Source organism: Ceratotherium simum, chromosome X, assembly GCF_057802395.1.
Source record: "Ceratotherium simum simum isolate JZ-2026a chromosome X, ASM5780239v1, whole genome shotgun sequence".
Classification (NCBI taxonomy): domain Eukaryota; kingdom Metazoa; phylum Chordata; class Mammalia; order Perissodactyla; family Rhinocerotidae; genus Ceratotherium; species Ceratotherium simum.
Window position 1 is genome coordinate 116,159,677 of NC_141940.1, and position 26,444 is coordinate 116,186,120.

The following is a 26,444-nucleotide window of genomic DNA, read 5'->3' on the forward strand; positions in this document are numbered from 1 at the left end:
TTCAGCATGACACATTCACATCCTGAGGGCCCCCCAGGAACCAAGTCTTCATACCCAGCTCACCTCAGGGCTTAAGTGAAGGCTGGATGAACAGTCCTCATTATCATAATCATTTCTCACTTTTATTACTGTTTTGGTTAAGCACATACAGTTGGATTTGCATTTGTTAAACAGACATACCCAATGAGATTCCACTGTATTCACAATTATTGACAGGCAATTTAATCTGAGCATACAACAATGCTGAGTGATTAGGGTATAGAGAATTCTGTTAAAATTTAACTAGAAAATTATACCAGAGTAAGTAAACAAAGCTTCCCTGGTTTCAAGTTACTTGTTTGAAAACAAATGTAACAGTATATAGGAGACCCATGTTTCGTAAGCTTGGTATTATTAAATGGAATTGCTGAATTTAATGTGCTATATACTGGTATAATTCTTGAATTTGGTGACCATTACCTAAAAAGTGAAACAAATATTCTAAGCACAGAAAAGTCAAATGTGCAGGTCTTTCCACTAACTTGGTCTCTCATTTCTCCAGTATATCTTCTCCATAAAAAGTTAAATAGAAATAAAAAGCTGAATGCTAACACACACAAATGCCCTTCTCAGTCTAGAGCAAAAAACTAGTTAGCATGACCCAGGTGCTACATTCAATGCAGAATAAGTTTAAATGTTTTAAATGGCTTTGGTGACAATTTTGGCAATAATTTCTTTTTTTAAGAAATAGAACTTACAAATTCTCTCTCTCTTTGATGTTTTTCATCAGCTTCTTTTATCAGCTGCGTTGTCTGCTGAAGTTTGGCATCCACGAGCTGTTGTTGCAGTTCCTTATGTTTGAACACTTTATCAATATGCTATGGGAAAAGTAACATCTTCTATCACTTAATAAAGGAGCAACAATGACGAGGAAACATAACACAAGTTACAAGACCTTCTTTATTATCCTGCTTTTGCTGCTAATGCCACCACAGCTGCTAACATTGGGTCCCTCTGTCCCCGCACCTGCAGAACCCTGTGCTTTGCAAACACCCCACCCTGTACCCCTCCCTTTCAGAGGTGGGCCATCAAGCACCTCAGCAACTGCAGCTCGTACTTCTATTTCTGCCCTAAATGAAAATGAGCCTCAAACTGTATCAAGAAAAAGATGGATAAGGAGATTAAACTGTTAAATCCATACATCATACACAAAAATCCTGGATATTTTTTTTTCTGCCCATTAAATTTTCCCAAATTTCTCAGTTGGAGGCAGCATGCTGTGACAGTAGAAATGGCCCGGGGTCAAATCCTGACTAATGTGTGGCCCCAGGCAAATTCTGCCCCTGCTGAATCTCAGTTCCCTTACCTATGAGGGGATAAGCACACCCACTTCGCAGAGTAGTAAAAGCCAATGCAATGGTTACACTATGTAAGGCACTTGGGGCCTGGCATATATTAGACATTTGGTAAAAGTTATTTTTTACTGTTATTTTTTCCAAATGAAATTGTTAAGTGGTTATTTATGTACAATAAAGTCACCAGAACACCCCTTCTCAGATGCAGAAAAAGTAACTCTTCTTGACCAAAGAGACATTTGATAATATTCAAAATAAATAAGACTCACAAGTAATGTGATTTAACCATACATAATTATCAAATTTTCTACATCTGTGATGTGGCAGACTGTCATATTAAACAACAAAACTGAAAGGATAATTTTAAGAAAATTGAGGGCTTTATAATCTAATAGAAAATTTATTCTCTAGGACAAAAAAGTTTCTTCAATAAACACACTGTAAGAATAAAAAAAGAGAGAAAAAAGGAAATCTTTATATTAGAGACTTGAGACATATCAACCAGTGAAATGGATGCAGTTTATTTGGATCTTGATTTCAAATAGCTTTTGTTTTTTTTAAAAAAAAAGGGGGGAGAGAGACTCAGAAAAATGTGAACAATGACTAGATATTTAATATTAAATAATTTTATTGTTAATTTTTTAGGTGTGAAATGGTATTGTGGTTATGCTTAAAAAAGAATCTTATCTTTTTGAGGTACACTCTCAAATATCTACGAATGGACTAATTCGACACCTTGAATTTGCTTCAAAATAACCCAGGGGAAGGTGAAGGGATACAGGTGAAACTATGGTTTCATCTGCTGAAGCCAGGTGATATATTCTCTCCCTACTTTTAAGTTTGTAATTTTCCATAATAAAAAGTGAAAAAAAGCAAAAGGCAGAGAGAGTGATAAAAATAAAATCTTTTAACAAACTTAACAGTTTTTGAAGGGCTGTATGTAAAACTCTAAATTAATATAATCTAAAGTTTGCCTTCAAAACTGGATACAATAACCGACAGAGGTGCCTCAATCTTTTTTTTGGTAGTTTTAATCAGCTATTTTAACCTGTTTGTGTAAGGGATACAACACACATAAAAGCATGACTTGTTACTAACGTAAACGCAGGGGATGCAGCATTTAAAACTCCAAGGCCTCCACCCTGCCCATCTGACCTCTCAAAGTGAGGAAGCTTTGAAAGCAGGCGATCATCTATTTCCTCTTAATCCAGACACCACCTCTGAACTTCCCAACTAGCTTGTGCCAGTCTTAGCTGGAGGCCAATGACCAAGATCTGCAGCCATACATCCGTCCAGCAAACTTTTTACTTCAGTGGGTGTACGTATGAGGGTTTAGAAATAAGTTCCTTTTTTCTCCCCAATAGTCTAAAACCCCCGTTAAAAAAAAAAATCTGAAACATAGGTGTAATGCAATGGTAGTACAGACTGTACAGATTATCACAGATGTCTGAAATATGGGGTATTTGGGGACTGAACACTTATTATTAGTCTAGATGAGAGAAAAAAATCTGTATGCTAAAATCACAATCTTCCAGTATCACATGGAAGACAATTGCCTCCCGTACCCGAATCCACTGATTCCTGGGCCATCGAGTGATGATCCCAAAGAATGTCACTGGTGTGGTGACTGAGCCTTATCCTAATAAATGCCCAACTTCCACTGTGCATATACAAAAGTTCTAAAACATCCTGTGACAATAGTTTTACTTTAGTAGTGAATGGTGAAAAGTTCATGCTCATAAGGAAAAGCTGTCTAAACAAACAAAAGGTCTTTACCTCCTCCCTCAGTGCATACTGTTCAATGAGCTTCTTCAGTTTCTCTCCCAGTTCGATGTTTTCCTGGCGGAGTTTGGCGTTGTGTATGTCATGTTGTTCCAGCTGTGCCTGGATTTCATTTAAAGTAATCTGGAAGTGTGCAGTTGCTTCTTTACGTCTTTCTTCTTCCTCTCGTGCCTGCTGCATATTTTCTTCCTTATTATCCAAAATAATTTCTGTTAATGGCATAGACCTATAGATAAGATGCTCACAAAAGAAGCTGGTGCTATGTGGATTCATTTATTGCTGCCCCGAAGTGTTGCTGCCAAACTATAATTCCTACCCTTTATTTACGACCAGAAGGCTCTCATTTAAAAGCAAGCAGCTTTTCCTAAGCAGATGGAGCAATCGGAGAGAGACGCTAAATGCCCTGCTCTAAAGTAAGTGCTAGGTGACCATTTAAAATTCATTTCCTGAAAGGTAAGCAAGGAGCTTCTCCACACAGCCAGTTCTCTCCATGTTATGTTCCCAAATACCCTCCTTGCTGGTTACGCAGGGCAGTATCTTAAATCAGCCTGAAGAGATAGATCCCTTCCTGCAGCTTACTTTCTGGGTCACATTTTCTACTCCCCAGAGGGCAAAGGACAAAAGGAATCTGCATCTGAAAAAGCTTACTTTCAACTCTTGCTAGGATACAAGTGCTAAAAGACCTTTACATGTCTAAACAGTCATCAGTCCAATCAAAATGGCGATTTACTATGGGAAAAAAATACCACCTACTTTAATTAATATCTAAATCCAAGGGTTCAAAAGCAAAGAAAAAACTAACAGCTCCCACAACAGGTGAAAATCCATCTCCTGAGCGCTCCTATATTCTAGGCTTTGGGGCTTTGCTGTGGTGGGGGAGTTTGATGAGAGACTCCACTCAGTCCACATCATACCGAAACTGTACACGAGGACAGGCCCACCCCATGCCTCTGCTCTTTTCCTTCTTTCCCTGTTGGTACCAATTAATCTTTGGGTACTTGCTCCCTCTTCCTTTATAATCAGCCAAAGTGTAAGTGCTATTCTAAAAGTACTCAGCCACTGGGTAGTTGGGGTGGGCAAGGGCAGCCTGGCAATGGAGCTGATTCACAGCCCTGGAGGAGCTCAGCACACGTTTTTCCTTCCCACACTCATTCTGCCCCAAGTCTGTTCCTACTTGCTTCTCATTTCACGTCAACTTCTCATACGTGGTAATTAACTTCATCAGTGCTCAGCAGAAAATTGGCAACTTTGAGCTTCCTAAGGCACGGGTCCAAGCAGGAGAGCTGTGGTCTAAACATCCACCTCATCTAGACTCTCTATGACCAAGCGTGAGGCACATTAAGAAGCATCAGGCCAAGCAAAATAGAAAGCAAAGTAGTGTCTCTGTCTCCAAGTACAGACAAGGATTTACTGCAAATAAGTACACGGTGATTATAAAACAAGCTAAGTCAGTCCCTCCTGAAAAACAGACAAATGAACCAACTAACCTTTAACGTCTTATTGTGACGCTGAAGCTCCCTGCAAAGAGACTCTAGTTTGCTTCTTGCCAAGATAGCCTTGCTGTGTTCACTCTGCAAGTGAACTTTCTCTTTCACGATCTGGGCTTGTTTCTTCTGGAGAATCTTCATTTGCTTCTGAACATTCCTGCTCTCCTCCAGCTAAAATTAATAAGCAGTTACATTTAGGAAGTACAGTGAAAACCTTGGAGTTATGGCTCGAAGGATTACAGTGAGAGCTATGGAACACATTTTCAAAAACCAAATATTGTAGTATAATTGTTATTTAAATTGTTTCATGCCATGCTACTCTGCCAACCTTCTCTCTTTTCCAGTTGTGACAGGAAAGTAAGCAAATAATATAGGGTAAGAAAAAAACAATCAATCTCAATTTTATTAAAAACAAAAAACTGATGTTTTCAGAAAACTTTTTAGGACTCAACACCATCAAGTTTTACTTTTCTGAAAAACACACACGGGCTACTTTATTCAAACGGTCCTCCGAATTAGAACTTAATAAGCAGCACTCAAGATTCCTTGTGAGGGCCGGCCCCGTGGCTTAGCGGTTAAGTGTGCACGCTCCACTACTGGTGGCCCAGGTTCAGATCCCAGGCGTGCACCGACACACCGCTTCTCCGGCCACGCTGAGGCCGCGTCCCACATACAGCAACTAGAAGGATGTGCAACTATGACATACAACTATCTACTGGGGATTTGGGGCAAAAAAAAAAAAAGGAGGAGGATTGGCAATAGATGTTAGCTCCGAGCTGGTCTTCCTCAGCAAAAAGAGGAGGATTAGCATGGATGTTCGGATGTTAGCTCAGGGCTGATCTTCCTCACCAAAAAAAAAAAAAAAAAGATTCCTTGTGAGAAGGGAATCACTCCAATTTTAGGTTTGAAGGAAATGAGTCTATTTCAAGGTTAAATCAACACTAACAGATAAGATGGCAGCCCTACTGATCTTTTTACTTTAAGAAGGAAATGATGCTGAGTCACAATTTTAAGAGCAAGAGTGACACCTTGTGGCCTATCAAAACATACCAAGCATCTTAGAGGCAATATGTTTACAGCTATAAAAAATACCTTGACGGCAATTCCCGCCAGAAACTTAATTTGGTTTTTGTATAATACTTGTGTAAAGTAATCTTACTATGGCCTATGGGCTGCAGCACAGTTCAAGGAGGCCACCGGTTCTGCACACACTCTGTAACTCCACCGAGGGCTGGAACTCACCCTGCCCTCCCCGACTCAGGGTAACCACAACCCTGAATCCTGGGTTCATGACTCCTTTGCTCTCCTATTTTATGTCATCTGTGTGTGGTCCTAAAATAAATCATTTTGGTTTTAGTTGTTTTGACTCTATTGTGCCTAGTGCGACTGAGGAACTGAATTTTTTATTTTCCTTAAATTAATTTAAACTTAAGTAGCCACATGTAGCTAAGGGCTAGTGTTCTGGCCAGCACAGCTGTGGATTATATTGCTAGGATTCATCCAGAGTGTTTGCGTGTAGCCATAGATCAGGGGACAGCAAACGTTTTCTGTAAAAAGCCAGAAAGTAAACATTTTGGGCTTTGTGGGCCATATACGGTGTCTGTTGTGTTTTCTTCTTTTTTTAAACAACACTTTAAAAATGTAAAACCATTCTCAGCTTGTGAGCAGTACAAAAACAGGCCTTGCCCAATTTGGCCCACAGATTGTATAATATTCTATTTTTTAAAAAATATACCACAAACAACACACTTTACTGATTCACTCTTGTCAACGGGCACTTGGGTTGTTTCCAGATTTTATTACTCACAATGATATGAACATTCTCCTATGTGTTTCCTGGTATACACCTGTAAGAATTTCTCTTGGGTGTAAACCTAGATAGAAGTGGGGTTGCTAGGCAGTGATCTCTAAATGTTCTATTTCACATGACAATGCCAAACTGTTTTCCAGAGTGGCCAGCAAATTTATTCTCCCATCAGCGATTTAGAAGAGATCATGTAGATGCACATCCTCTCCAAAACTAAGTACGATCAGAATTCTTAATTTATGCCACAACAAACAATGGGTATAAAATGGCATTTCACTGTGGTCCTGATTTGCATTTCCCTGATCAGTAATAACGTGGAACATCTCTCTGTAGGTTTATGTACCTTTATGTTAAGATATCTTTGTATCTTTGTTTTTCCATGTCTATGAAATGCCTCCTACTACGTCTCTTGCCCAGCTTTCCACTGGGCTAGCTATCTGTCCTTTTCCTATTCATTTGTAGGTGTTCCTTTGATAGTTTCGATACTAAATCTTCTGTTGGCTATGTCTGTTGAAAATATGTTCTCCCCAGTCTGTAATGTGTCTTCTCTCTTTTAAAGTGTCTTCGATGAACAGAAAGTCTTAATTTCGATACAGCCAATTTTTGCAATCTTTTCTCTGATAGTGCTTTTTGTGTTGTAAGAAATCCTTCCTTTAACCCAAGTTTGGAAAAATATTCACCTATTAATATATGTAAATAAATCTAAATAATACCTAAATTTTTAAAACTTAATTTTTGACATTTAAGTCCTTAATCCACCTGGAACTGATCATTGTGTAGGGTGTGTAAGGATCTAATTTCATTTTTTCCCATAAGGATATCCACTTTTTAAGCTCTATTAATTTCAAGAGGATGGCAATTCTTTCCCAAATGCATCTATAGATTCCATGAAATGCTCTTCAAAATCCCCAAGTGGTTTTTCCCATGGAACTAATAAGTTGAATCTAAAATTTTACAGAGTAAAGAGCCAAGAATAGCCAAGATACTTCTCAGGAAAAAGTAGTAAGGAGAATATACCTACCCAACTGGATATCAAGATTGATCATTTCGCTATAATAACATACACGAACTGAGTAAGGAATGAGGAAGAACAGCACTATAATGTACTTAAGGCTCATGTCACAGGCCTGATGGTGTCCACACTTAGCAAGTGAAATGTGACAATTTCATGGACCCGTGTTATCTGGTGACTGTGGTGGCCACATGGTATCCCTGGTGGACAATCCAGATTACAGTGCAGTGTGCTACTCCACCTGCAATACAGGACTTTCCTACATGTCGGTGCCACACCAACAGTGATGTGAGATGATGCTGTCACAAAAAGGGCAGGAGACAGAAATGGCAAAAGGGAAGTTTTCTGAATAATCCTTGAGAAAAAGCTACTCCCTTGATGGTCTCACTGCTACATAACCTATATACTCTACCCTTTAAAAGAAATGAGTGTTGTTTCAAGAAATAAAGCTTTAGAACATTTTCTGAAAACAGACACATTTCGTCTTTCATACGTTCAGCACAAATCTAAATCTAAGAGAGGTTACTCACTAGGTAAGTCTTCAATGTGTCACATCCTAAAATGAATGTAGTGATTATTCCTGGTGCTTAAAAATAACCATTCCCACACACACAAAACAAACAAAAGCCATTTACCTTAGACCCTTGCTACTTAAAGTGTGATCCAAGGGCTGACAGCATCATCATCATCACCTGGGAGCTTGTTAAAATGCAGACTCTCAGGCCTCAACACAGACCCAGTGAATCAGAATGTGCCTTTTAACAAAAGTCCCGATGATCTCTGTGAGTGTGAGAAGGACTGCCCTAGGCAACTATTTGCCCTTTCTTCTCCAAATCCATTCATGGCTGGCTGCTGTTGTCACATACTGGATCAGGTAACTAACCCTCTACCACTGCTTTTTTCTTTTACTCTTTTCTCAATTTTTTTTTCTTTTCCCTTTTTGTTCTTGTCTTTTTTTTCCACCACTTCTCACACGATCCTCCTCACGGGGATGGAACCAATAGGGACTGTCTTCCACAGCCAATGGAAGCGTTCCTTTCCTGAATCCAGCAATCTGACCACACTGTGTTTTCTGTCATCTTTGCATTTGTTCTAGGCCATTTTCATTGATGTGCAGGGTTTCCTGCTGCTGTGAATAGTAGAAGGTGCCAGACTGCTGACTGCCAGCTATGTGGAGGTATACACAGATGCCTTTATAAACTGAGGGAAATTAACTGTAATTCTTTGAGAAATAAACAGAATTCATTTTTTGTGCGTGTGTGAAGAAAATTAGCCCTGAGCTAACATCCGTTGCCAATCCTCCTCTTTTTGCTGAGGGAGACTGGCCCTGGGCTAACATCCCTGCCCATCTTCCTCTACTTTATATGGGATGCTGCCACAGCATGGCTTGACAAGCAGTGAGTTGGTCCACACCCGGGATCCGAACCCGTGAACCCTGGGCTGCTGAAGCGGAGCGCGCGAACTTAAGCACTACGCCACCGGGCTGGCCCCAGAATTCATTTTTACAGCTGATCGTTGACAAAAAGTAGTGTTTATGATATGGAATAACTGCTTTAACAACAGATGAAAATGCATAAAAATTGTCAATGATAAGTCACATAAGTATTTCAAAAAGGCATTAATTTTAGCATTTCTATTAGAACCACTCACTCTAAAAGTTTCCCACAACCCTTATTTCAAAGGGTTCTATGACTTTCCCCATCTTCAACTTAAATAGGATGGGAGTGTCTCCATGTTGAAATTGCTTTCATAATTTTAAAAAGAGAATTAATGCTACTTGAAATAACGTAGGCCCAGAACAAATGAGGTCAATTTCTTTGGAAGGTGAAAAAAACAAAGCCTGGCACCTAGTAGATGCTAAATAAATATTTTTCTGAGACAGAGTATTGTTTTAATAGACTATTTCAACTAACTCACAATTTCAATCACAATGGTTAGAGCCTTTATCTCTAGAATTCCCTTGGGAAAAGTTAAATACAGGAACCACTATACCCCAACTGACTGGCATCAAAAGCATCACAACACAGGAATGAAAAGGCCAACTTAGAAATACTCTAAGTTTTAAAAAATCTATGCCATATCTGAGCATTATAATGTTCTATATCATCATATAAAATGAAGTCATACAAGCAACAAAAAGCCTCAAGAAATAATATTCTCTTCTTCAATTTTGGAATAAAATATAATTTTACATTTAAAGCTACATCAAAATCGTATTTTAAAAAGCTTATCAAGCACATACACATTTTGCTATATTTTATATGGACCTCACTCTCTCGATTTAATACTCACAAGATCAGCATACTTCTTACAGAGAGCTGCCAGTTTCTCCTCTGGAGTTGAAAGGGTGTTTAGGGCTTGCATCAATAATAAAACTTCTTTTCCTGATGATTAACAAGATAAGAAATAAGTCCCGGAAGAAGAATGAGATCAAATCTAACCTGTAAACTCTACGTAACACTTTCTATGTTCTGACATCCAGAGTAAAATAATTTACGCCTAGAACTAGAAATAAGAGATTTACCAGCTAAATTAAGAAAGCTATTTTAAAATTCTGGATTAGCAGGCACCTCTCCCTCCCGACCCCTACCCCAAATTTCTTCATTAACACTGCTAGCTATTTGTAAGAAGAACTCTTGCTGAAGGCTTAAAAATTCCCTTGCTTAACCACTGATGTCCAAGTTAAGACAAAGGGCAAGTTACAAAGGGCAGAATATTTTTAAAAGCTTCCTCCTAACCAAGTACAAATATAGAAGAAAGTTCAAAGGGAATTTCAGTTGGTTCTCTCTGCCTAAGATGCACATAATCACTTGTGACACATATCTTTTCCTATAAGCAATTTAAATAACTTCTGATGATTTAGTAAGCATATTCTGTGTGTTAACCAAGTTTAGTATAAAGAAAAGGATGTCAAGATAGCTCTTCCCTTGGGGAAAAAGAGCTTAACAACAGTATTTTAAGGACTTAGGAGGGAGAAGCAAGTGGCTGAGACAGGAGGGTACAAATGTTGTTTCAAAATAAGTAATAATGTTTTATTTCTAGAGCTGGGTGATAGGTACCATTTTTATTTTTTAAAACATTCACTCTATATGTAAGATATTTCATTAAAAAATATATACTAGAGCCAGTCCTGATGGCCTAGTGGTTAAAGTTTGGTGCACTCCGCTTCAGCAACCTGGGGTTCGGTTCCCAGGCGCAGAACCACACCACTTGTCTGTCAGTAGCCGTGCTGTGGCAGCAGCTCACATAGAAGAACTAGAGGGACCTACAACTATACAACTGTGTACTGGGGCTTTAGGGAGGAAGAGGAAAAAAAAGAGAGGAAGACTGGCAACAGATGTTAGCTCAGGGCAAATCTTTCCCAACAAAAAAAAAAACTTGAAGGACAATAAAAATATATATATATATTAAAATGACTTTATATTAAAAAAATTAAAATGACTTTATATTAAATAAAAATATATATATATATTAAAATGACTTCGGTATACGGTATAGACTGCTATGAGGAAAAAAAGCAGGCTGACTTCAAAATAGAATACTTTTCTATTCACATAAAATTTTAGTAACAAAACCGTCTCTCCTTCAGCCCAAAGCCATTAAGAATTTTAAGACATGATTAAACATGATTATTGAATATATTTAGAAATAAGCATAATGTAACCTGAAATTTTTATGAAGATTTTTAAACTCACACTCTGAGTTTTTCTGAGATATAATTCACATACCATAAAATTCCCCCTTTTAAAGTGTATAATTGAGTATATTCAGGAAGTTGTGCAACCATCACCACTAATTTCAGAACGTTTTCAGCACCCCAAAAAGAAACCCCATACCCATTAGCAGTCATTCCTCATTGCTTTCTCCTCCAAGCCACTAGCAAAAACTATCCTTTCGCGGGCCGGCCCTGTGGCTTGGTGGTTAAGTGCGCGCGCTGCGATGCTGGCGGCCCGGGTTCGGATCCCGGGTGCGCATCGAGGCACCACTTCTCCGTTCATCCTGAGGCCGAGTCCCACATGCAGCAACTAGAAGGATGTGCAGCTACGACACACAACTATCCACTGGGGCTTTGGGGGGAAAAAATAAAATAAATAAAATCTTTAAAAAAAAAAAAAAAAAACTATCCTTTCTGTCTCCATGGATTTGCCAATTCTGGACATTTCACACAAAATCATATAATATGTGGCCTTTTGTGTCTAGTTTCTTTCACTTAGCACAATGTTTTTGAGGTTTACCCACATAGGATGTATCAGTACTTCATTCCTTTTTGTGGCTGAATAATATTCCACTGTACAGATATTTTGTTTATCCGTTCATCAGCTGATGGATTACTGTGCTGTTGACTTTTTGGCTATTATAAATAATGCTGCCACAAACACTCATGTACATGGTTTTACGTGGACAGATGTTTTCAATCCTCTCAGGTACATACCTAGAGGTAGAATTGCTGGGTCACATGGTAACATTATGTGTAACTTTTTAAGACTCCACTGCTTTTACATATATAATTGGAGCTGCTGATTTGGAAGAAATCTGTCTTGTAAGAAATTAAAATTACTTTTTGTATTTCTATAAATTTTAGTTTTCCAAGTTAGCAGAAAAGGGATTTAATAAGGATAATTCTAACTTAGCATATAGAAAACAATACAAATCAAACACTGTTAATCTTAGGTATAACAAGTATAAAAAACTTAGGGGCAACCAGCAAGGCTAAAATAAAAGGGGATTTCAGCTTTCATAATGAGATTTAACACATCACATTCTTTGTCCTAAACCTCAAATACAGCAGGAGAAAGAAAACATACCCTTGAAAGCCAGTCTTAACCCACATCCTGAACTACAAATAAAATTATGTAGTCTCTAAAGTTTTGTAAGTTTTTAAATAAAATGATCAAATAAATATACAGTTTTCACAGTAAATTTTGCTCGGACTACATTAAAGATGCAAACAAGGCAAGTCAAATACTACTTCCGTCAAGTTGGCCCCAAAGTTTTTCAAGAAAGCCAATTCTTGATTATTTAGAGAGAAATAGCTTCCTATTCTGCTGTCTTCGCCTCCTGCTTTCGTAAGTGGAGCAGATAGGTGGACTCAGCCCACTGAAGTCGGCAAATGCATTAGGTAAACAACATCTACCTCACCACTGGCCATGTTCCTAATCACCTGTGCTGCAGAAAATATAAGTAAAATGAGCAGCTTGTGAAAACGTCCAACCACGGAGCAGAGATGATTACCTAAAGTTTTGTCTTTGTTCCTGTTGCACTCTGAATCTTGCTGACCATCAGGGGGATCTGTTCGAGCTTCTCGCCCAGGAATTTCCTCTCTTGACTCTTGTGTGCAGTATGCTGGGCTCATCAAACTCCTGTTCTTTGTTATAAAGTCACTGCCTTCATCCTCTTCCAATGAATGCTTGTTACTTGTGCCACCACAATTTGAGTCTTGATGTTGAAGAATATCATTTGATGGAGAGTTATGCAACATATCCGCTTTCACCCCTAGCCCGCACATTCCAGCTTCTTCCATTGTGCCAATCACAAACTAGAGGGAAAGTAAGAGAGAAAAGATGGAAAAGGGGGTTGAACCAAATGTAATCAATGTTTACAACCAATGGCACACCCTAGGTTGACAGCTTTTTTCTTTCTTAGCAGTTTGTAAAATTGGAGTAAATATGGTAGCTTCTAACTTTCACTGAGAGATGACCCAACTGTAAAGTATAAGAAAATTAAAGTTAAAACAAATCACACAACTAAGTGGTGCCAAAGGAACCATTTCTTGCTAAATGCTTGAAATGCCATTTAGTTGTAAATCTAAACTTATTTCCCTATAAAAATTCACTACTTAAAATAATTAGCATCTTAGATGTGAAACTATCCCAAATTAATGAACATTATTATTCTGGTCTTATCCTCAAGGAGCTGGTACAGCAGAAATGGCTCACTAGCTACCCAGCAAAAATCCATGCTCCTTCAATATCCTGTGGAGCTGGCACTGCTGGACAAGTGCTCAGCCCGGGACTACATTTCCCAGCCCCTCACATCTAGTTGGGACTCCCACATGAAGTTCCCACCAATGGAATGTGAGCCGAAGTGATGACTGTCCTTTCTGCAACAAGACTTTTATTCTTAGAAGCACATGTTCTTTCTCCACAAACTCTTCTCCACTCTGGCTGAATGCAGAGGTCTCCAAGAGCCTAAGAGACAGCAGAGCTACGGGATGAAAGCAGCCCAGGCCCCTAAATCCCACGTGCATACAAGGAAAGCCATTGTTCTTACAAAGAACACCCATGCTGGACTATTAGATGAGCAAGAAAATAAACTGCTCTGATGTTAAGCCACAGAAATTTTGAGACTAATGTTTTAAGCAGCAATCTCTGCCCTAACAAATATAGATAGTAGGCATGGGAGAGATGGTTTTATTCCAGTACTTTATTCTTGAATCAGTAATTTTATCTTACTCTCTCTTCTATCATATTGTTAACCTCATTTATTTATGGGGTTTTTCCCCTTGTTAACACTACTTGGTCACATGATGTGGCACAAATTTAAATTCTGTACATTTCCTGTCTGTATGTAAGAGGGCCTCTTCCTTTTTTGAATGATACAATTGAGGAGTGAGGTGTCTAATATCGCTCTCTTATCACAAATGGAGAAAAGCTACTTTCCAAAGTTAATAAGAGAGCAGAGATTATTATTTCAAGTTACAATAGTATTCAACTGAAGAACTAAACATAATTTAAAGTATCCAAGTAGCAGGAAGGGAGAGGTTAAGGGAACTAAATCCTTATCTTTTACAGTCTAATGTTGATAAATCAAGTACTGTGCTTTCCAAAGAACAAATTGGTACAGCCACTTTAAAAAACTCTTTGGCAATATGGATACCTTCCAACCCAGTTAATTCTACTCCTAGGATTTTACCCAAGTGTGTACCCATATGTAGCCAAAGGCCAAGAATGTCTAAAGCAGCGCTATTTCTACTTGCCCCAAAATAGAACCAACACAAATTTCTAATAACAGAGGAATGAACACATTGTAGTCTGCTCATACACCATCCAGCAATGAGAATGAACTATGGCTAGATGCAGCAACACAGATGAGTCCCATAGACAGAATAATGTAAGGAAAGTGCCAGAAGAATACATACTGTAGGAAGCCATTTATATATAAAGTTCAAAAACAGGCAAAGCTCGAAATATGGGGAGAGGATTAAGAGGTACAAACTTCCAGTTATAAAATAAATAAGTCACGAGAAGGTCATGAACAGCATAGGGAATATAGTCAACAATACTGCAATAACTTTGTATGGTGACAGATGGCTACTAGACTTGTGGTGGTGATCATTTTATAATGTATATAAATGTCGCACAACATTGTACATAAAAATGTACAACACAGTGATGTTGTACACCTGAAACTAATATAATATTGTATGTCAACTATACTTCAATAAAAAAATTTTAAAAACAGGCAAAGCTAATCAACGATGCTGGAAATCAAGATAGTGGTTACTGTTGGGGGTAAGGCCTTCCAGGGTGCTTGGTAATATCCTATTTCTTGATCTAGATGGAGTAACACAGATGTTCACTTTTTGAAAATTCATTAAGCCTCAACATTTATGATTTGTACTTTTCTGAATATATGTTTTACTTCGATAAAGTTATGTTAAATTTTTTGTGTGTGTGTGAGGAAGATCAGCCCTGAGCTAACATCCATGCTAATCCTCCTCCTTTTGCTGAGGAAGACCGGCTCTGAGCTAACATCTATTGCCAATCCTCCTCCTTTTTTCCCCCAAAGCCCCAGTAGATAGTTGTATGTCATAGTTGCACATCCTTCTAGTTGCTGTATGTGGGACGCGGCCTCAGCATGGCCGGAGAAGCGGTGCGTTGGCGCGCACCGTGGAATCCGAACCCGGGCCACCAGCAGCAGAGCACACGCATTTAACCGCTAAGCCACGGGGCTGGCCCGATAAGGTTTTATTTTAAAAGTTGTGATTTATACGTTATTCAAGAGTTACGAAGAACCAAAACAGAAATATTTTCCTTTGGGGAGAAAGAATAGAGATATGTTGCTTTTCATGACACTTTTTAAAAAATGTGCATGTAATACTTTCATTTCTTTAAAAAATTAATGTATTAAGGGGAAATGGGTTGTCTATTTTCAGAGTTATGGTTTGATGCCACACTCTAAGCCTAATTCAGATTAAAAAAAAAAGTAATATTGAAAGACTTAAATTCTTTAAAAAAATTTTAAAAATTCACTTCTATATGTAATGCGCATTCCATAGAGCAGTGTTTCTCAAATGTAATCCATAAGTATTAAGTTTACAAAAAATTCATGATGAAGTTTTAGGAAACGTCTTTTGTTAAATTTCATTACTGCAGAAACTTCTTAAAGCCATTAGTATGCCCAAATAACATACTACAGAAGTATTAATATCAAACCAAACGCCAAGTGATCATTTTAATGCTACATTATACATATAACTGCCAGTTCCACCTCTACTTTATATCTAATATTAAACTGCCATACACCAGTTGGGCACATGGATAATGTTAACAGAGACTCCAGACCCTTTCACACAAAAGCAATACAGAGAAAAAAAATGAGTACTATTAATACCATCTTCCCAAATTTTTTAAAAATAATTTTTAAACCTATTCCCTGAAAACCATTAGTATAAAAATCGGGCTACAAAACCACAATGTTGGCTTTCAAAATTGATGAAAGTCTGTTAAAAGATACTTAAAATGGAAGATTGCTTATCTCTAACACATAACAGAATTTGTCAGAAGCGCAATGATAATAAAACCCACATAATACCAGAAAACGTGGTGTCAAGCCACATCAAAAATATAATGAGTAAGCAATTTGTTGGAAGAAGGGGGAACATAAATAATTCTCACCAAGGAAAACCTGAGGTCTCTCTTAGGATCAATCTTAATAAGAAAGCTACCTGAGGAATGGAATTGGCTAATTTCTAGATTCTCTGTTCTATTAGTTATTTTTTTGTAACACCTTTAATTGAGATAGTAAGTCACATACAGTACAATTCACCAATTTAAAGTGCACAATTCACTGGTTTTTAGAGTATTCAGAGTTGTGCAACCATCACCACAATCAATTTTAGAACACTTTCGTCACCTCATAAAGAAACTCAGTACTCTTTAGATATAAATCCCTAATTTTCTCATTACCCCCATCCCTAGGCAACTAATGTACTTTCTGTCTCTATAGATGTGGTTATTCTGGACATTTCATATAAATGGAATCATACAATATGTGGCCTTTTGTGTTTGGCTTCTTTCACACAGAGTAATGATTTCAAGGTTCATCCATGTTGGTATCTATCAGTACTTTACTTCTTTTTATTGCCAAATAATATTCCATTGTATGGATATACCACATTTTATTTATCCAATCATCAGTTGATGGACATTTGGATTATTTCCAACTTTTGGCTGTCAAGAATAATTCTGTTATGAACATTCATGTACAAGTCTTTGTGGAGACAAACGTTTACACTTCTCCAGAGTATACACCTAGGAGTCAACTGCTGGGTCATATGGTCACTCTATGTTTAACCTTTTGAGGAACTGCCACACTTTTTCCAAGCGAGTGCACGTTTCTACATTCCCACTAGCAGTGTATGAGGTTTCTAATTTCTCCACATCCTCAGAAACATTTGTTATTGTCTGTCCTTTTGATTACAGCCATTGTAGCTGGTATGAAGGTATCTCATCTAATGACCAATGATGATGAGAATCCCTTCATGTACTTACTGGCTATTTGTACACTTCCTTTGGAGAAATGTTTATTCAGATCCTTTGCCTATTTTTAATTGGGTTATTTGTTATTTTGTTACTGAGTTGCAAGAGTTCTATGTATACTAGATACAAGTCCCTTATCAGATGCATGATTTGCCAGTATTTTCTATTACTGTTCTTCATTCTCTCCATTTTGGAGAAAAGGCATAATATACTTACCTATTTCAAAATGTCATAGGAGATTTAATTAAAAGTACTCTGCCTTTCAGATTAAAGGCATATAGATCAATTACAACTACCATAGACAGAAAAAAGACAATTTAAAGACTTTAGAAAGGCCAAAACATTCACCTAACTCAAAATAATGGTGGTGGCACTGAACATAAACAAGGATATTAATCTGTATAGTGCATAACTATCACATCTCATGTTGTCCTTCTAATTTTATTTCATCATTCTCTATTTTTAGTTCACACTTATTTTTGGTCTTTCCAGACACTCCTTTCACCTCTAAACTCCTGTCACACATATTACATTATCATTTATTTGGTGTGTATATCCTCCTAGATAGCAACAGCTTATGCATGAAAGGTACTCAAATGCCAATCGATGGAGAACACAAGGGGCCAAAATGGCTGCTGAAAACAAGCCACGGGAAGTACCTAAACATTACTACACAAGTTAAAGAAAAACATCACTAGTATTGTTTTATCATTAGAAGCAAAACAGTATTACATTCCCCTTCTCTCCTGTGCAACTAATTTTGATGTATTTTTCACATTTGCTAATGAAAGACTTCTGTTAACTCCACAAAATCTTTTGCTTTATGAATGAGCCCAGTTCCAGATGGGCTTAATTCAAATCCTAGTCTACAAATACTCTTGAAATAGCAGGCTCCAATTTTCCTACTGTTAGGACTAGTCAGTCCTTCAAGAACCTACTAGAGGCTCTGCACTGGGCTATTTGATATGGAGCAAATTCTTAGGCCAACAACTTCTGTAAATGATTTCTTAGCCCTCATCTCCTTAAGCAGAGCATTCTATATCATATGGCCAATACAACTTCTTACTCGGCCCTTTCCAATACCCATTCCGGATGCCTTTTCTTGAGTACAATCTCTTGTATAAACAATAGCAGCAGCAGCTAACACTTATACAGCAAATACTACACCCAGGCACTACTGTAAGCACTTTTTTTTTTTTTTTCCTGTGAGGAGATCAGCCCTGTGCTAACATCCGCCAATCCTCCTCTTTTTTTTTTGCTGAGGAAGACGGCCCTGGGCTAACATCTGTGCCCATCTTCCTCGACTTTATATGGGACGCCGCCACAGCATGGCTTGCCAAGCAGTGCGTCGGTGCGCGCCCGGGATCCGAACCAGTGAACCCCGGGCCACCGCAGCGGAGCGCGCACACTTAACCGCTTTGCGCCACCGGGCCGGCCCCTGTAAGCACTTTTATATTAACTAATTTAATCCTCACAATAATGTCACAGGACAGGTACTATTATTATCTCCGTTTTACAGATAAGCAAACTGTGGCATTGTAAAGTTAAGTATCTTGCCTAAGGTCACAGTTAGCAAACTGCAGTGCAAAGATCTGAACCCTGGTAGTCTAGCTTCCACGTCTACAATCTTAACCACAACGACAGACTGCTTCATGACTACCCTTTGTCTACTGTGCAAACATGCTTGTCCTGGCTTAGCCATCTTACAGAAGTCTATTTAATAATGGGGAGAGGGCCAGCCCCGTGGCTTAGCAGTTAAGTGCGCGCGCTCCGCTACTGGCGGCCCGGGTTCAGATCCCGGGCGCGCACCGACGCACCACTTCTCCGGCCATGCTGAGGCCGCGTCCCACATACAGCAACTAGAAGCATATGCAACTATGACCTACAACTATCTACTGGGGCTTTGGGGGAAAAAAGGAGGAGGATTGGCAATAGATGTTAGCTCAGAGCCGGTCTTCCTCAGCAAAAAGAGGAGGATTAGCATGGATGTTAGCTCAGGGCTGATCTTCCTCACAAAAAATAATAATAATAATAACAATAATGGGGAGAGATGCTCCCAAAATATGATGTATAAAAACAAATTACAAAAGAGCATGCACCATATATTTTATACATATACACATGTGTGTATATGTATGTATGTATATATACACACTCATACACATAGAAAGTACTGGGAGGAAATACATCTAGATATTAATAATGATTTTTTTTCCTGAGAAAGATTCGCCCTGAGCTAACATCTGCTGCCCATCTTCCTCTTTTTCTTTTTGGTTGAGGAAGATTAGCCCTGAGCTAACATCTGTACCAATCTTCCTCTATTTTGTATGTGGGTCGCCGCCATAGCATGGGTGACGAGTGGTGCAGGTCTGTGCCCAGGATCCAAACCCATGAACCCCGGGCCACGGAAGTGGAGCATGCCGAACTTAACTACTATGCCGTGGGGCCGGCCCCTAATAATGATTATTTTCAAATGGTGTAATTAAGGTGGTGTTTCTTTTTGCTTCACTATATTTTCTAGTTTTACTACAGTGAATTTTTATTACTCCTGGAGTTAAAAAAAAAAAAGTCAAAAAGAAAACTACTTGCACCAATAAGAGAATACTGGAAGCATCACAGGACATATGTTAATTTTATTAAAAATTCTAGGGGCTGGTCCAGTGGCATGGCAGTTAAGTTCGAGCGTTCCGCTTCAGCAGCCCGGGGTTTGCTGGTTCAGATCCTGGGCACCCCCCTCCTCACTGCTCATCAAGCCATGCTGAGGCAGCATCCCACATAGAAGAACCAGAAGGACCTACAACTAGGATATACAACTATGTACTGCGGCTTTGGGGAGAAAAAAGAAAAAGAGGAAGATTGGCAACAGATGTTAGCTCTGGTCCAATCTTCCTCAAAAAAAAAAAATTCTAAGCACAGTTATGGATAAAAATTAATCTTTTACTTAACATAAATGGATACTCAAATGAAATAAAGAATGTTAAGACCTACAATGCAACAAAAAAGGGCAAACGATATGAATAATTCACAGAAAAGGAAATACAAATGGTTCATAAACGTATGTTTAACTTTACTCACAGTAAGAGAAACGCAACTTAAACAGATACCATTTTTCACATTAAAAACGTTGACCGCATAGTGTGGGACAGGGTGTGGGGTACTCTCAAGCATTTCTGGTTGGGGGATAAATTGTTTTAATCATTAAGGAGTCCAATTCAGGAAGGGGATCATCTGGGAAGGAGCACGAGGGAACACTCTGGGGTGATGGGCATGCTCTATATCTTGATGGGGCTTTGGGTTACAGAGCTGCACGCATTTGTTAAAACTCAGCATGTATATACTTAACAGGGCTTCATGGGTGTACGGACAGACAGATGGCTTTACCCTTGTGAAAAAGCAAGGAAAGTAAACTGTCAATGGTAGAATCTTATGTGGCAGCAATACGGATTTCAGTATCAAATTCTTCCAACTTTACTGTGTGTTTGAAAATTTTCATAATAAAATGTTGGAAAAAATCATCATGCCACATATGCTTCAACCCAGCAAATTCATTTCTTATTAATTCTTCCTTTGGATAAACCAGTACACTTGTGAAATGTTATACATAAGGATATTTATGCAGCATTATTTGTGGTAACAAAAAATCAGAAATACATAATTGATTAATGTCAATTAATAATAGACTGGATAAATTGTGATACATTCATAAAATGGAGTACTATAGTATCTGTTAAAAAAGAATGAGGTAGTTGTATAATTACTGATCTGTAAAGATAGGCTGAAAAGGCAAAAAGAAAAATCCCCTATAGTATATACCATATGCCAGAATTTAGGGGTGTGGTGTGGGGGGTACTGTATAAGTTTATGAGCAGTAAACACATATAATCATCTCTGGAAGGATACAAAGAAATTTATTAATGGAGGGAAACTGGGTGAGTGGGGACAGGAGAGGAAGGACACTGGACTTTGACAGTATGCCTGTTTGTACCTTTTACATGGTTAGGGACCATGAGTTACCCTCATAAAAGTTTGCTGGTTTTTTTTAAATACCAAGATGAATGGAGTTTAAATTCCAATCTCAAATGAAAATGAAACCAATAATCAGTAGTTTCAAGATGAATTTCTATTTGAACCTGTCCCTGAATAAAATCATATAAAAAAAGCTATCACATTCTCATTTTGTTTATCAGTCTATAGTCATGATCAGCACGTGTAGCTTGAAAGACACTAGAGAGCAGGTCATTCAGCCACAACAGTGTTTACCAGAGCCTTAAGCCCCACCAATCTCCCACCCCAGCCACTCCCCACCTGTCAAAGGATACATTTCTCAATCTTCCTTCCACTGTCAATACTTGGAGCTAAGATGACTCCTTAACTAAAGAAGAGATGCCTTCAAAATGGACAGCCACCAGTTTACCAACAAGTAATTGTAGGAGCAAGGAATAACTATTATAGAATTTTTGCAAACAAACATGAATACTCCGTATTCACATACTACTTGTAATAGCTTTTTGGACCAATACATTTGAAACTGAGATCACATGGGAATTAAAAGCCTAAAGGAAAAAAATTTAAGTAAGTTTCTTTCCCTTCTACTCTGTGAATAAAGAGAAAGACAATTTTGAAGTTTAAAACTTTCACTTGTGCTCTTTCAAATACCGTTGAAGCTAAAGAACCATATTTCTTTGGCTTATTTTGTTTAAAGAGCTTAAATGTTTTTAGTAATGGTTGTTCTTTTACTGAGACTGGTCTAAATAAAAAACAAAAAAGCCAACATCCACATTCACTTCCTAATTATTTCAACTACCATCTGCTTAAATGAGCTCGAATGCCTTCAACCAGTGCCAGGCATGTGCAGAGAGCAGAAATCACTCAGTCCTTGCTATTGAGGGCTAGGGTGGCCCTTCAGAGGGAGCAGGCAGGAAAGGTTGTAAATATTTATGCATTTTCCTGGGGAGAGATCCTTAGCTTGCCTCAGGTTCCCAGAGAGTCTCAGAGAAACTTATCAAGTAAGTAAAGGGATCCTTCAGAGCCTACAAGCCCCATTACCCCATTTAACCTTCCCCACCCCACTGAGAACCGGATCTTATTGTTCCCAGATAAGGAAAACGAGACTTAGTGAGGTGAAGTAACTTGCCCAAGATCATATCAAAGTCAGTAAAAGGGGCCAGCAAAATCCAAAACCAGGTCTGTCAAACTCAAGAGCCTCTGTTCTCTTCATTACACCACTCCTCCCACTTCATACATCAGCCTTGGAAAAGGAAAGTTCAAAGTCAAACTAATCTCTGATGCAGTTACAAAATAAGTCTAAGTGAAATGTCTAAAAATACATAGCATGCTAGATATACTAGTACAAATTTAGGAAAACACTGGCAAAGAGCTGTAGAATTTCTAGCAGTGATTAACTCTGGAATTTAGGGAGGCAAGATAGGACTAATTTGGGGGTAGGGATGTCTTCAAATAATTTTAAGTGATTATTTAAGGCATTGAGGTTTAGTCTTTTTCTCTTCTTTTTTAAACTTTTTGTGTCTTAGGATAAACTATCTCTAAAAATCCGTTCAACTCTGTGTTTCTAATAATTTACCCTAAGAGTTGTCAAGTACCAAACAGGAACCTGAGGACAAAAGTGCACACTTGCCTGGGCCAGCGTGGACCAGTAAAGGCAGAAATACACGGGGAAATACTGAAAGACACAGAAGAATACTCTCACTCTCTCAGGACATCAGCTATCGGCCTTGTTTGGTTTTTTAAATATGAATCTCCCTCCTAAATGTTTTCAGTATTTTGAGGGGCCTTTACATTTCCAAATACAAATTTTACAAACAAACCTACTAGAAAAATTACATTATCATGTGTTTAATTATTTTATTTATTTAGTTTTTTGTGAGGCAGATCAGCCCTGAGCTAACATCCGCACCAATCCTCCTCTTTTTGCTGAGGAAGCCTGGCCCTGGGCTAACATCTGTGCCCATCTTCCTCCACTTTATATGGGAGGCTGCCACAGCATGGCCTAACAAGCAGTGCATCGGTGCCCGCCCGGGATCCAAACCCGGGCCACCAGCAGCAGAGCACACGCACTTAACCACTACGCCACGGGGCCGGTCCTATTATTTTTTTTTAAATAGATAGAGTTGGTAGGTTTATGTGCTTTTTAAATTAGAAAAGTGACAATCAATTTACTGTATAAATTTTTCTTACTGTGCTGATTTCTTTGCCTACTATCAGCTTTATAAAGGGATCCAGACAAGTTTCACATATTCCATTTTGTTTTTAGGAACATTAACTTCTTTTAATCTAGAATAGTCTCACCATTTAAAAAAAAAATACATGTTTATATTATATATTACATTGACTCTTTAAAGGGATCAGGCCAGTTTTCTGTGGACTTTTCCACATTTTGGATTTGTCTGATTGTTTTTAAAACCTTGATCAGATCCAGGGTAAAAATCCTTGGTAAGTTCCTGCAGAGGTGAGATACTGGGTTATACATACTACATCACATCAGGAACCAGGATACACATAACATCACAGCCCCCGCTATTACTGATGCTAGGACCGATCACTTGGTTAAGGTAGTCACCGCCAAATATTTCCCTTGTAAACACAGTCCTCCCCTCACCAAAAACACCGTTAGTGATCTATACAGTGATATTTTGACATCTTACGGATTTCCTATTTTTCAATAATCCTTTATTTAATGGGTTTAACATTCATTGATGATTCTTGATTCTGTAACTACATTACTTATATAATATAAAACCACAGCCTTAGTATCAGAAAGTTGTTATTTGTGGTCACCAGCGTGTTACCAGTTGTGTGACTTAGAGTCACATAAAAGTGTTCTAGGGCTAATTTTATACCTGTATATGATATTGATGAAATTACTTACCTCAGGGATGCTGGTAAAAACATAATATGTATGTGCAAGAGACTCTCATACTGTCCTGCTGGGAATGTAAAGGAAAGCCACTGTGAATATAGTTTGATAGTATATACTAAAACTGAATGTATGCATATCCTAGAACCATGCAATTAAACTCCTAGGTCTATAGTCATCAGAATGTACATATATTCACAATAATAGAGGTATAAGGGTATTGATAATAGCACTCATTATGATAGTCAGAAACTGGAAATTAACCAAATGCTCACGAACTGCAGAATAAATAAATCATAATATATTCACTAATGGTAGATTATATAATTACAGAAATGAGCTGCATAAAACTTTACCAAAAGCTCACAAATACATTAGCGAAAAAAGGACAAACACAAAAGAATACCTACTGTGCGATCCTTTTTATATAAGTTTTAAGAACAGTGAAGATTTATCTACGGTGTTAGGAGGTTACCCTCTGGGAGGCAGTGACTAAAAGGGGACACAAGGGACACTTCTGAATTAGAGACAGACAGAGTGATGTTTAGGGTTACTCTCTGCTTCTTGACTGAGGGCTTTTTAAAAGTGAATCACGGGTCTGTTCACTTTTTAAAAATTAATCGAGTTCTACAAACATTGTACTTTTTTGTAATTATGTTGTATTTTTAAAAAGTGTTAAAAACTTTATGTAAAACATCTGACAGTGTTTGACACATAGAAGATACCTGGTAAATGTTTGTTCCTCCTCCCCTTTCTTGTAAGTAATGAAGCTGTGGGAATGACAAATCCCTTTGGCCAAAGTTCCACCACTTTTTAGAAACACAGCTGGTTTCATTTTCCTGTGCTTTTGTGTTTAAAAAACAAAAGGTAAGGGCCGGCCCCGCGGCTTAGCGGTTAAGTGCGTGCGCTCTGCTACTGGCGGCCCGGGTTCGGACCCGGGCACACACCGACGCACCGCTTCTCCGGCCATGCTGAGGCCGCGTCCCACATACAGCAACTAGAAGGATGGGCAACTGCGACATACAACTATCTACTGGGGCTTTGGGGAAAAAAAGGAGGAGGACTGACAATAGATGTTAGCTCAGAGCCGGTCTTGCTCAGCAAAAAGAGGAGGATTAGCATGTATGTTAGCTCAGGGCTGATCGTCCTCACAAAAAAACAAAAAAGGTAATTTATTGATACACTTTATTCCAGTAGGAGTGTCTATCGATAAATCTGGTGAATAACATTGAAGTGTAGAACGCTCAACTATGCAACTTAGAAATGACATTTCGAAGTCCCAGGGGAGATACATGGACCATTCTTATAATTACCCACTAGAAGTAGGATATCTGGCCTGAAGCAGACTGGTTTTGAAATTCTTTGTGATGTTGCACTATCAAATTTTAATAAATATGTTGTGTTTTCAACTTTAAAAAAATAAATAAAAATAAAAAATAAATTGGAAAAGTGACTTTAGCTTTATATAAGCCATTTAAAATAGTTTATATACTAAGGCTATTTTAATCTTGCAAAGAATTATTTTGGATAGCAAAGTTTTCCACAAAGCTAACACTTTATCAATCATTCATCTCAAAAGTCTGTTTTAATCATTTTGAAGTCTTTAAAATATGTATTACATAACTCAATGCCTCCTTAAATAGTAGTCTGTTTTACTGTGTTAGAACAAAGGAATGAAATGAAATTAAAGAGTTTTTATTTTTAACAGATAAAATGACATATTACTGTGCACTAGTATATAATTAGATTCTGGTGTACATGTCTCTACAATATGCCTATATTCTTTAAGACAATAAATTCTTAATATCTCAAAATATAAACTCCCACAGGTGAGATCTTATTTTTATTTCAGGTATGAAATACTTGTCTGAGACTTCCTAATTATACAGCACTGTCTTTAAAAACAGACCACACAGACCCATATATGGGAATTTACTACATTAAAAATGGTGTCATTTCAAACTGGTAAAGGAAATAAACGATTTGAGAAATCTCCCAAGCCATATGGGGGGAAAAAAGTGATATTCTGTCTCCAGATGTACCAAGATTGAAACATGAAAAATGAAAACCACAAAGAACTAGAAGAAGTCCTAAGTAAAATTTTTTCAAAACTTTGGCATGGGAAAAGGCCTTTCTAAGGAAACCAAAAAACTCAGAAGCTATTTTATTGTTTAAAGGAGAGGAAAATCAGAGGCCGGCCCTGTCGTGTAGCAGTGAAGTGTGTGTGCTCTGCTGCTGTTGGCTCGGGTTCGGATCCCGGGCACGCACTGAGACACTGCTTGTCAGGCCACGCTGTGGCGGTGTCCCATGTAAAGTGGAGGAAGATGGGCACAGATGTTAGCTCAGGGCCAGTCTTCCTCAGCAAAAAGAGGAGGATTGGCATGGAT

The 26,444-nt window shown here is 38.2% G+C and overlaps 1 protein-coding gene across 2 annotated transcripts in view; it reads right to left on the reverse strand.

Moving 5' to 3' along the window:
* TXLNG (taxilin gamma) overlaps positions 1–26,444 on the reverse strand; it is a 55,874-nt gene that overhangs the window by 13,154 nt on the left and 16,276 nt on the right. For both annotated transcript variants that reach the window (XM_087427761.1, XM_004435160.3), the window contains exons 2-6: positions 12,655–12,958; positions 9,715–9,806; positions 4,604–4,774; positions 3,111–3,305; positions 738–857 (exon numbers count right to left, since the gene is read on the reverse strand). In XM_087427761.1, coding sequence (XP_087283887.1) covers positions 738–857; positions 3,111–3,305; positions 4,604–4,774; positions 9,715–9,806; positions 12,655–12,958 — 882 coding nt within the window. The remainder of the gene's footprint in view (positions 1–737; positions 858–3,110; positions 3,306–4,603; positions 4,775–9,714; positions 9,807–12,654; positions 12,959–26,444) is intronic.